Source organism: Convolutriloba macropyga, unplaced genomic scaffold, assembly GCF_964194025.1.
Source record: "Convolutriloba macropyga unplaced genomic scaffold, txConMacr16.3 SCAFFOLD_2988, whole genome shotgun sequence".
Classification (NCBI taxonomy): Eukaryota; Metazoa; Xenacoelomorpha; order Acoela; family Convolutidae; genus Convolutriloba; species Convolutriloba macropyga.
In genome coordinates, this window is record NW_027449774.1 from 274 (window position 1) to 13743 (window position 13470).

General features: G+C 32.2%; 1 protein-coding gene across 1 annotated transcript in view; it reads right to left on the minus strand.

The window, feature by feature from the left end:
• Positions 1 to 1096: 1096 nt before the first annotated feature.
• Positions 1097 to 13470, minus strand: part of LOC142355322 (MFS-type transporter SLC18B1-like) — a gene marked incomplete at both ends in the record, with an annotated part of 29295 nt that continues 16921 nt past the window's right edge. The window contains 2 exons of the mRNA XM_075407530.1: positions 1097 to 1185; positions 2957 to 3132. Coding sequence (XP_075263645.1) covers positions 1097 to 1185; positions 2957 to 3132 — 265 coding nt within the window. The remainder of the gene's footprint in view (positions 1186 to 2956; positions 3133 to 13470) is intronic.

Genomic DNA, 13470 nt, shown 5'->3' on the forward strand with positions numbered 1-13470 from the left:
TGCTTTTAGATCAATTGCGTGACTTACCTCACTCGAAAAAATGACTTCTGAACTCACTTATGAAACTTTGAATTTTATGAACATTTTAATTAAAAATCAATAGTGTGCATCTAAGTATTTGCAAACTTATATGCCCTAATTTCTTTAATATTAGTCTTGAGAATTAGTCTTTTTGATTTCGAATATCAATTTTGAAAAAGCTCCCCTTATAGACCGTATTTGTCATCAAATTGACAACCTAAAAAGTCTAGTGGTCTATTAAAGGACTGCTAGTCTATCTTATTTCTTTAGTTGTTTCAATTCATGGAAGGCCACAAGCGTCTATCGCGGCTATTTTCCGGCAATCTACCGGCTATGTTTAATCAAAATTGGGTTCCACGATTCGTGTATTGGTAATTTTAATTTTCTTTCTTTTTAAATTTCTTAGCGATGCCGATTATTATATTAACGACCGACAGTACTAAAATATTTTTTAGCTACATTGTGATCTAACTACACAATAATTTTCCTCACTTAATCTCTTCTTCATCTTGGTTAATTAATACAATTATCCCGTAAAACTTACACAAATACAAGCAAATTTTCTTAGATTTTGTTGGGATTTTTTTTACCGCTTATGCTTTAAGATTACAGCTAAATCCGGGAGTGGAAAACAGCGATTGTAAGACAAATCATATTCAAATTTGAGAAAGTTTGGAATTATCTGTCATATTTGTGCAAGATTTGTGTTTTTGAGCTAACGACGAACAAAAATTGCTAGCAAAGTGCCAATTAAGCGAAACTAAAGAAAGAGTAATAGTTTTTTAACAATTATTATTTTAAACAATTTATAACTTAGACAAAATTATTTGCTATGAAAAAATTTTAACCACAATGGAAATTTGTTTTGCAATGCAGCGGGCTCTTTTATTTGAAATCTTTTAAAAGAAAAAAGTTCTTAGTTATTTTGCACCGAAATAATTGTTGGATGTTGACGTAGGGAAAATTGTTTCCTTTATCTATTAAACTTAATTTTTGACGCATTAACAGTTCAAAATTTCTTCCATTTATAGCACCATAAAAACCGTTCTGGGTGAAATAGGGTCTAAAATTTAACCTACCCGCCGATAGGAAGTTGATCCAGATGCCGACCAGAAGTTTCAAGTTTTCCAATCCTCTGGAATATCCGCTGGTTAGCGCCAATTCCTGTAAAATGACATGACAATTATACAAATATAATGTTAAAGAACTTTCAAATGCTAAAAAAAATTGCAGCAAAAAATATTTAACAAGAGATTCCAAAACTCTCGCAGCTCTAAAGAAAGGAAACGATAAATGTGAGTACTTTTTGCTGCTATGATATTCAAAGAGAGTTACTTCTTTTAAAAAAATTTTCGGATGAACATTTTTCTTTATCAGAACTTTTTTTAGAACTTGAAAGTTTTATTTAAAAGAATTATTAAAAAGTATTAATAAAAAAGTATTGAAAGATTTAAAGTTGTTTATCTTCTTCGTACAATAATCTTAAATTTTGAGCTTTTGCAACTGGTTAAAAATTATTAATTATTAATAATTATTAGTTAAAAATTTTTCCGCAGTAGTAATTGTTCATCAATTTAAACATTTAGCAGAATCCGGATCCCTTAATTTTGGTTTAAAATATTGTCCTGCAGAAATAGAATGTAATTTATTTAAGATTTCAAAAAAAAGAGAAAAAAATTGTGATAACCAATTTCATTTTTGAAAAAATTGACAATGAAAAACGTCGAATAATTTTTTTGCAAACAAGTTTTCAAAATTAAACGTCGAATAATTTGTTGTTCAAACAAGTTTTCAAACAAATGTCGAATAATTTTTTTTCAAACAAGTTTTCAAACAAACGTCGAATAATTTTTTTTCAAACAAGTTTTCAAACAAACGTCGAATAATTTTTCTTCAAACAAGTTTTCAAACAAACGTCGAATAATTTTTTTTTCAATTAAGTTTTCAAAATTAAATGTCGAATAATTTGTTTTTCAAACATGTTTTCAAAATTAAATGTCGAATAATTTTTTTTCAAACAAGTTTTCAAAATAAAACGTTGAATAATTTTTTTTTCAAACAAGTTTTCAAACAAACGTCGAATAATTTGTTTTTCAAACAAGTTTTTAAAATTAAATGTCGAATAATTCTTTTTCAAACAAGTTTTCAAAATTAAACGTCGAATAATTTTTTTTCAATCAAGTTTTCAAACAAACGTCGAATAGTTTTTTTTTCAAACAAGTTTTCAAACAAACGTCGAATAATTTTTTTTCAAACAAGTTTTCAAACAAACGTCGAATAATTTTTTTTCAAACAAGTTTTCAAACAAACGTCGAATAATTTTTTTTCAAACAAGTTTTCAAACAAACGTCGAATAATTTGTTTTTCAAACAAGTTTTCAAACAAACGTCGAATAATTTGGTTTTCAAACAAGTTTTCAAACAAACGTCGAATAATTTTTTTTTCAAACAAGTTTTCAAAATTAAATGTCGAATAATTTGTTTTTCAAACAAGTTTTCAAAATTAAATGTCGAATAATTTTTTTTCAAACAAGTTTTCAAACAAACGTCGAATAATTTGTTTTTCAAACAAGTTTTCAAACAAACGTCGAATAATTTTTTTTCAAACAAGTTTTCAAACAAACGTCGAATAATTTTTTTTCAAACAAGTTTTCAAACAAACGTCGAATAATTTGTTTTTCAAACAAGTTTTCAAACAAACGTCGAATAATTTGTTTTTCAAACAAGTTTTCAAACAAACGTCGAATAATTTTTTTTTCAAACAAGTTTTCAAAATTAAATGTCGAATAATTTGTTTTTTCAAACAAGTTTTCAAAAGTAAATTTCGAATAATTTTTTTTTCAAACAAGTTTTCAAAATTAAACGTCGAATAATTTTTTTTCAAAAAAGTTTTCAAACAAAAAAAGAGAATTATTGGCGATGGTTGCTTAGAATACCTGTAGAAGAAGATACATTGGGACAAATGTTCCTGACAGTCCAAATCCAGTGATGGCCACTACTACAACTATGAACCACTTCTGTTCCAAACCAGGCAAGAAGTATGGCAAAAAGTAGAGGCAACTGTTCATCACAAACACGTTTGAGGACCAGAAGTAGAGGTATGCTGCTCCACCTATTAAAAACAACAAGAGAATTGTTCACAAAACAGGAAGAAATGGGAGAATTTTTGGGCTAGACATTGGTTAGGGAAAAGTGTGTGCGTTCTTGTGTTAGAGAATGTGAGAGAGAATGTGTGTGATTGTGTGTGTTTAGTGTGGGGGGGGGGGGGGGGGAGAGTTGGGTAGTCGGGTAGTTGGGTAGAATTCCACAATTCTTTCATTCTGTACAGTTGCTTCTTGACCTTCAATTTTTAAGCGCTTGAAGCACTTTATTTTGCATTGCTTGTTTTAAACGTTAGCACAATAGTTTTTTTAAGCAACAGATTCTGCAACAAAGTTATAATTGTAAATATCAAGAATTGTAAATTATTCCTGTAAATATCCTCCTGTAATATATTCCAATCATGATGATGACTGCAGAAAAGTTTATTAGTTATACAAAAGCGGGCCTTTATAAAATTTTTTGCCAACTTTATAAAAAATTATAAGACAAAGACATTCTCATCGCCGAGCATGTGGTAACCGTAAGTGAATTCCTTAAAAAATCAGCACATGCTTCAACTACTTCACGTAAAATAACAGCAACAATTAAAACGAGTGCGAAAAACGGCATTTTTGTTCGAAAGTTTGAAACATTAAAGATCGAGGAGAAAACAGAAAATTTTTGAACTGGTAGTAGTATCATCAAACACTTGGCAAGCGATTGGACATTCCCTCAGGACTGCTGTACACATGCGTACCCAGGCTCGACAACAAAGGAAAAACTGCAATTATTACACGGTTACGATAAAAAAAAGATGAAAATAGTCATTTAACAGGATGGGACCAATGCTATTCTAAAACAAAAAAGAGATCATATAGAAAACTTACTCTCAGATTACAAAGATCTTTTCTCCGCAATTAAGGAAAAGTTCAGCCTCGAAACATTGGTATGATCGAAGTCCCTCCCTTAAAAAAAACTGCCAAAAAACGAACAGACAAACAACAAAATTTTTGAAATCAATGAAAAACTGCGCGACTATATTACACAAGAAAAGGGTGAAAAAATCAAATACTTCCTGTCCGCAACATGTTGAGTAAAATGGCAGATTGCAACGCTCTCTTTTACGATGATATATATTTTAATTTTCAGCAGGCAATTTCGTTCATTAAAAATGCAGTTTCAAGTAATTTTCTTTTAACTTCTTGTAATCTTGTTCGCTTACAATCATTGCAGTATTCTCTAAGTGCATATGTGTGTAAGGCGAACACTTGCAAACCATGGAGGCAAACACATCGTTATACAAATGGATTTTAGCTGCAGTTTCTGTTGTTTTTTTTACCTGTTTTGCAACGTGTAATGCTTTATAATCGGATTTTGCCTAAAATGGCAGGTAATCGACTCATAGTTATACTATGTGTAATACTCTTGTTCTCCGATAGTTTTTCAGATTTTTTTTGCAGTTTTCTTTATGCATCTCGAATACCTTTATTGAAAGGAAGCTGTAACATCAAACAATGTGCCTTAACATCTAAATTCAAAGTTTCTTTACTCTTGGTTGTTATATGGTGCCTTCTACTAAGAAGAGGCAATATCAAAATAAACCCGGGCCAATTTTGCCATATGCACTAATGATGAAAGTGTTAGTTTTATTTGATTCCAGAATAAAAATTCTACATCAAAACGCCATAATTTTTATCAGGACATCATCTGCTTTTGAAAGAACTCATCCAAGACCTTGGTTACAACTGCATATATGTGTTTAGTGAAATATGGTTGTCTTAAAATCACCCAGAAGAGTTGTGGCATGTAGAAAACAAAACTTTGACTGTTTTTGAAAAGATCGCATCCAAACAACAAAGACAAAAGTTGGTGGCATTCTAATGTAAATAATGCACATGTCTAATGCACATGTGTAATACTCTTGTTCTCCGATAGTCTTTCAGAATTTTTTTTGCAGTTTTCTTTATGCATCTCGAATACCTTTATTGAAAGGAAGCTGTAACATCAAACAATGTGCCTTAACATCTAAATTCAAAGTTTCTTTACTCTTGGTTGTTATATGGTGCCTTCTACTAAGAAGAGGCAATATCAAAATAAACCCGGGCCAATTTTGCCATATGCACTAATGATGAAAGTGTTAGTTTTATTTGATTCCAGAATAAAAATTCTACATCAAAACGCCATAATTTTTATCAGGACATCATCTGCTTTTGAAAGAACTCATCCAAGACCTTGGTTACAACTGCATATATGTGTTTAGTGAAATATGGTTGTCTTAAAATCACCCAGAAGAGTTGTGGCATGTAGAAAACAAAACTTTGACTGTTTTTGAAAAGATCGCATCCAAACAACAAAGACAAAAGTTGGTGGCATTCTAATGTAAATAATGCACATGTCTAATGCACATGTGTAATACTCTTATTCTCCGATAGTCTTTCAGAATTTTTTTTGCAGTTTTCTTTATGCATCTCGAATACCTTTATTGAAAGGAAGCTGTAACAACAAACAATGTGCCTTAACATCTAAATTCAAAGTTTCTTTACTCTTGGTTGTTATATGGTGCCTTCTACTAAGAAGAGGCAATATCAAAATAAACCCGGGCCAATTTTGCCATATGCACTAATGATGAAAGAGTTAGTTTTATTTGATTCCAGAATAAAAATTCTACATCAAAACGCCATAATTTTATCAGGACATCATCTGCTTTTGAAAGAACTCATCCAAGACCTTGGTTACAACTGCATATATGTGTTTAGTGAAATATGGTTGTCTTAAAATCATCCAGAAGAGTTTTGGCATGTAGAAAACAAAACTTTGACTGTTTTTGAAAAGATCGCATCCAAACAACAAAGACAAAAGTTGGTGGCATTCTAATGTACATTCCAAGATTTTTAAAACATCGTCTCTGCGACAATCTCAACTGCTTTTCAGATACAAATTTTGATTGTTGAGTTGAGCATACAAAAATGCGCACCAAATTTTGTCACATTGTCCTGAAAAAACATTTATAAAGATTATTTTGGAAAAATTGGACCTGGGAATTGATCTTGCTATGGCTGACGGAAAATCTGTCATACTTGCTGCAGATTATAACTTAAACTTTTTTTAAAGCGCGACAAAAATCTGCTGCAATCTGTAATTTCTCCATTTGATCTTAAACAATCGAATAATGATACAGCTACAAGAATCACAAACTATTCTTCAACTCTTGACGATTACATCAAAACAGAAGAATAAGAAAAAGGCGTAGTAGCAGATAAAATATTGATAACTGATGATTTTGAACATTCATAGTTCTTGAATCTGTGAACCTAAAATCAAAAACGACAAAGAAAAAATTTTTTGACAAAAGAACTATCCAGCCTTAGCGTTCCAAAATTGAATTGAAAATTACGACTGGAGACACTTTTACAGTGCATTGAAAGGAGATATGATGTTATTAGAACTTCAAAGATTTTTTGAAAGAGCATTTGCACTACATGTTCCAATTAAAGTCTGTTTTATTGGAAAAAGGCAAACCAAAATTTTTACTTCAAGAAAAATGGCTATGTGAGCAAATAAGAAAACAGTTTTCAAAAATTAGCGCTGGTGAAATTGAAATGATTTAATTCGTCAAAAATAAAAACAACTTTTGTTAAATTTTATGGAGGTAAACAGTGAAAAAGTCAGATGGAACTCCACTCAAGATCTTCGTAATGAAGAAAAGACTTAAAAAAGATTTCAATCTTTTTTAGACAGTTTTGTTAATAAGATAACAAGATCTACAGAAATTGCGAATCTTATAAATACAGATTTTATACTCTAGGATGGTTCATCGCCTTGCAACAAACAAACAGCACTCCTCTTAAACCTGCTTCGAGAAAGTGTTTCAAGATCCAGCTAATTACCACCAAGGAAATAAAAGTACTCAAAGATTCATTGTATACATGTAAACCACTCGGTCCTTCAAAAAAACCAGCTTGGGCAATAAAAGATGCTAAAGCACCGCTAGCGGAACCACTATGTTATCTCAGTAACCAGTTCATTACAGAAGTAAAATTTCCAGAAGATCTTAAAAAAGCTTGTGTAACTACACTTTTCAAAAAAAGAAATCTCGAAGACCCACTCAATCATAGGCCTATTTCCGTCACTTTTGCTTTGTCAAGAATTTTTGAAAAGGTGTTCAGTTCACAAATCACAAGGTTCCCAGAAAGGGAACAATTATTGTCCTTTAGTCGTTTTGGTTATAGAAAACAATTTTCACGCTATCCTGAAATTGACAGAACAAATAGGATTTGAACTGAACAAGAAATAAATGATTAAAGAGTTAGTATTATTTGATTCCAGAATAAAAACTCTACATCAGAACGCCAGAAGTATATCAGTATGACATCTGTTTTTGAAAGAACTCATTCAAGACATTGGTTACAACTGCATAGATGTGTTTAGTGAAACATGGTTGTCACAAAATCACCCAGAAGATTTTTGGCATGTAAAAAAAAAAACTTTGACTGTTTTTGAAAACATCGCATCCAAACAACAGAGACAAAAAGTGGTGGCATTATAATGTACATTCCAAAATTTTTAAAACCTCGTCTCTGCGATGATCTCAACTGCTTTCTAGATACAAATTTGGAAAGATGATGGGTTGAGTTGAGCCTACAAAAAAAAGAAATGAGTACCAAATTTGTCATATTGTCCCGAAAATAAACTTGTAAAGATGTTTTTGGAAAAATTGGTCCTGTGACTTGATCTTGCTATGGCTGATGGAAAATCTGTCATACTTGGTGCAGATTACAACTTAAACTTTTTTGCAAAGCGCGACAAAAGTCTGCTGCAATCTGTAATTTCTCCATTCAATCTGAAACCATCGAATAATGATAGAGCTACAAGAATCACTAATTTTTCTTCAACTTTTGACGATTACAACAAAACAGAAGGGTAAGAAAAAGGTATAGTAGCAGATAAAATATTGAAAACTGTTGATTTTGATTAATCACAGTTCTTAAATCTGTGAACCTAAAATCAAAATTAAACGTCAAATAATTTTTTTCAAACAAGTTTTCAAACACAAAATAGAATTATTGGCGATGATTGCTTAGAATACCTGTAGAAGAAGATACATCGGGACAAATGTTCCAGACAGTGCAAATCCCGTGATGGCCACAACTACGACTATGTACCACTTCTGTTCCAAACCAGGCAAGAAGTATGGCAAAAAGTAGAGGCAACTGTTCATCACAAACACGTTTGAGGACCAGAAGTAGAGGTATGCTGCTCCACATATTTATAACAAAAACAGAATTGTTCACAAAACAGGAAGAACTGGGAGAATTTTAGGGCTAGACCTGGGTTAGGGAAAAGTGTATGTGTTCTTCTGTTAGAGAGTGAGAGAAAATGTATGACATTGTGTGTGTTTAGTGTGGCGGGGGGAGAGTTGGGTAGTCGGGTAGTTGGGTAGAATTCCACAATTCTTTCATTCTGTACAGTTGCTTCTTGACCTTCAATTTTTAAGCGCTTGAAGCACTTTATTTTGCATTGCTAGTTTTAAACGTTAGTACAATAGTTTTTTAAGCAACAGATTCTGCAACAAAGTTATATTGTAAATATCAAGAACTGTAAATTATTCCTGTAAATATCCTCCTGTAATATATTCCAATCATGATGATGACTGCAGAAAAGTTTATTAGTTATACAAAAGCGGACCTTTATAAAAATTTTTGCCAACTTTATAAAAAATTATAAGACAAGGACATTCTCATCGCCGAGCATAAGGTAACCGTAAGTGAATTCCTTAAAAAATCAGCACATGCAACAATTACTTCATGTAAAATAACAGCAACAAATAAAACGAGTGCGAAAAACGGCAATTTTGTTCGAAAGTTTGAAACATTAAAGATCGAGGAGAAAACAGAAAATTTTTGAATTGGTAGTAGTATCATCAAAAACTTGGCAATCGATTGGACATTTCCTCAGGACTGCTGTACACATGCGTACCCAGACTCAACAACTAAGGAAAAACTGCAATTATTACACGGTTACGATAAAAAAGATGAAAATAGTCATTTAACAGGATGGGACCAATGCTATTCTAAAACAAAAAAGAGATCATATAGAAAACTTACTCTCAGATTACAAAGATCTTTTCTCCGCAATTAGGGAAAAGTTCAGCCTCGAAACATTGGTATGATCGAAGTGCCTCCCTTAAAAAAACTGCCAAAAAAGGAACAGACAAACAACAAATTTTTTGAAATCAATGAAAAACTGCGCGACTATATTACACAAGAAAAGAGTGAAAACATCAAAATACTTCCTGTCTGCAACATGTTGAGTAAAATGGCAGATTGAAACGCTCTCTTTTACGATGATATACATTTTCATTTTCAGCAGGCAATTTCGCTTTAAAGATGCAGTTTCAAGTCATTTTCTTTTAACTTCTTGTAATCTTGTTCGCTTACAATCATTGCAGTATTCTCTAAGTGCATATGTGGGTAAGGCGAACACTTGCAAACCATGGAGGCAAACACATCGTTATACAAATGGATTTTAGCTGCAGTTTCTGTTGTTTTTTTACCTGTTTTGCAACGTGTAATGCTTTATAATCGGATTTTGCCTAAAATGGCAGGTAATCGACTCATAGTTATACTATGTGTAATACTCTTGTTCTCCGATAGTTTTTCAGATTTTTTTTGCAGTTTTCTTTATGCATCTCGAATACCTTTATTGAAAGGAAGCTGTAACATCAAACAATGTGCCTTAACATCTAAATTCAAAGTTTCTTTACTCTTGGTTGTTATATGGTGCCTTCTACTAAGAAGAGGCAATATCAAAATAAACCCGGGCCAATTTTGCCATATGCACTAATGATGAAAGAGTTAGTTTTATTTGATTCCAGAAAAAAAATTCTGCATCAAAACACCAGAATTTTATCAGGACATCATCTGCTTTTGAAAGAACTCATCCAAGACCTTGGTTACAACTGCATATATGTGTTTAGTGAAATATGGTTGTCTTAAAATCATCCAGAAGAGTTTTGGCATGTAGAAAACAAAACTTTGACTGTTTTTGAAAAGATCGCATCCAAACAACAGAGAAAAAAGTTGGTGGCATTCTAATGTACATTCCAAGATTTTTAAAACATCGTCTCTGCGACAATCTCAACTGCTTTTTAAATACAAACTTTAAATGTTGATGGGTCGAGTTGAGCATACAAAAATGCGCACCAAATTTTGTCACATTGTCCTGAAAAAACATTAATAAAGATTTTTTTGGAAAAATTGGACCTGGGAATTGATCTTGCTATGGCTGACAGAAAATCTGTCATATTTGCCGCAGATTACAACAAACTTTTTTGCAAAGCGCGACAAAAGTGTGCTGCAATCTGTAATTTCTCCATTTAATCTGAAACCATCGAATAATGATAGAAGTACAAGAATCACTATTTTTTCTTCAACTTTTGACGATTACAACAAAACAAGGGTAAGAAAAAGGCATAGTAGCAGATAAAATATTGAAAACTGATGATTTTGAACAATCTCAGGTCTTAAATCTGTGAACGTAAAATCAAAATTAAACGTCGAATAATTTTTTTTTCAAACAAGTTTTCAAACACAAAATAGAATTATTGGCGATGGTTGCTTAAAAAACCTGTAGAAGAAGATGCATTGGGACAAATTTTCCAGACAGTGCAAATCCAGTGATGGCCACTACTACAACTATGTACCACTTCTGATCCAAACCAGGCAAGAACTATGGCAAAATGTAGAGGCAACTGTTCATCACAAACACGTTTGAGGACCAGAAGTAGAGGTATGCTGCTCCACCTATTTATAACAAAAAGAGAATTGTTCACAAAACAGGAAGAAATGGGAGAATTTTTGGGCTAGACCTGGGTTAGGGAAAAGTATGTGTGTTCTTCTGCTAGAGAGTGAGAGAGAAAATGTATGTCATTGTGTGTGTTTAGTGTGGCGGGTGGAGAGTTGGGTAGTCGGGTAATTGGATAGAATTCCACAATTCTTTCATTCTGTACAGTTGCTTCTTGACCTTCAATTTTTAAGCGCCTGAAGCACTTTATTTTGCATTGCTAGTTTTAAATGTTAGCACAATAGTTTTATAAGCAACAGAATCTGCAACAAAGTTATAATTGTAAATATCAAAAATTGTAAATTTTTCCTGTAAATATCCTCCTGTAATATATTCCAATCATGATGATGACTGCAGAAAAGTTTATTAGTTATACAAAAACGGACCTTTATAAAATTTTTTGACAACTTTATAAAAAATTATAAGACAAGGACATTCTCATCGCCGAGCATGTGGTAACCGTAAGTGAATTCCTTAAAAAATCAGCACATGCAACAATTACTTCATGTAAAATAACAGCAGCAATCAAAACGAGTGCAAAAAACGGCATTTTTGTTCGAAAGTTTGAAACATTAAAGATCGATGAGAAAACAGAAAATTTTTGAATTGGAAGTAGTATCATCAAACACTTGGCAAGCGATTGGACATTTCCTCAGGACTGCTGTACACATTCGTACCCACATTTTGTCACATTGTCCCGAAAAAACATTTATAAAAATTTTTTTGGAAAAATTGGACCGAGGAATTGATCTTGCTATGGCTGACGGGAAATCTGTCATATTTGCTGCAGATTACAACTTAAACTTTTTTGCAAAGCGCGACAAAAGTCTGCTGCAATCTGTGATTTCTCCATTTAATCTGAAACCATCGAATAATGATAAAGCTACAAGAATCACTAATTTTTCTTCAACTTTTGACGATTACAACAAAACAGAAGATTAAGAAAAAGGCATTGTAGCAGATAAAATATTGAAAAAACTGATGATTTTGAACAATTACAGTTCTTAAATCTGTGAACCTAAAATCAAAAACGACAAAGAAAAATTTTTTGACAAAAGAACTATTCAGCCTTAGCGTTCTAAAATTGAATTGAAAATTACGACTGGAGACACTTTTACGGTGCAGTGAAAGAAGATATGATGTTCTTAGAACTTCAAAAAATTATTGAAAGAGCATTAGCACTACATGTTCCAATTAAAATCTATTTTATTGGAAAAAACAAACCAAAAAATTTGCTTCAAGAAAAATGGCTATGTGAGCAAACAAGAAAAAATTAGTTTTCAAAAATTAGCGATGGTGAAATTGAAACGATTTAATTCGTCAAAAATGAACACAACTTCTGTTTAATTTTATGGAGGTAAACAGTAAAAAAGACAGATGGAACTTCACTCAAGATCTTCGTAATAGAGAAAAGACTTAAAAAAGATTTCAATCTTTATTAGACAGTTTTGTTAATAAGATAACAAGATCTACAGAAATTGCAAATCTTCTAAATTACAGATTTTATGCTCTAGGATAGTTCATTGCCTTGCAACAAACAAACAACACTCATCTTAAAACTGCTTCGAGAAAGTGTTTCAAGTTCCAGCTAATTACCACCAAGGAAACAAATGTACTCAAAGATTCATTGTATACATGTAAACCACTCGGTCCTTCAAAAAAACCAGCTTGGGCAATAAAAGATGCTAAAGCACCGCTAGCGGAACACTATATTATCTCAGTTACCAGTTCATTACAGAAGTAAAATTTCCAGAAGATCTTAAAAAAACTTGTGTAACTCCACTTTCCAAAAAAGGAAATCTCAAAGACCTACTCAATCATAGGCCTATTTCTGTCACTTTTGCTTTGTCAACAATTTTTGAAAAGGGGTTCAGTTCACAAATCGCAAGGTTCCCAGAAAGGGAACAATTATTGTCCTTTAGTCATTTTGGTTATAGAAAACAAATCTCACGCTATCCTGAAATTGACAGAACAAAAAGGATTTGAACTCAACAAGAAATAAATGATTAAAGAGTTAGTATTATTTGATTCCAGAATAAAAATTCTACATCAAAACGCCAGAAGTTTATCAGTACAACATCTGCTTTTGAAAGAACTCATCCAGGACATTGGTTACAACTGCATAGATGTGTTTAGTGACACATGGTTGTCACAAAATCAACCAGAAGAGTTTTGGCATGTAAAAAAACAAAACTTTGACTGTTTTTTAAAAGATCGCATCCAAACAACAGACACAAAAAGTGGTGGCATTATAATGTACATTCCAAAATTTTTAACACCTCGTCTCTGCGATGATCTCAACTGCTTTCTAGATACAAATTTGGAAAGTTGATGGGTCGAGTTGAGCCTACAAAAAAAAGAAATGAGTACTAAATTTGTCATATTGTCCCGAAAAAAAACCTGTAAAAATGTTTTTGGAAAAACTGGTCCTGGGATTTGATCTTGCTAAGGCTGACAGAAAATCTGTCATACTTGCTGCAGATTATAACTTATACTTTTTTTAAAGCGCGACAAAAGTCTGCTGCAA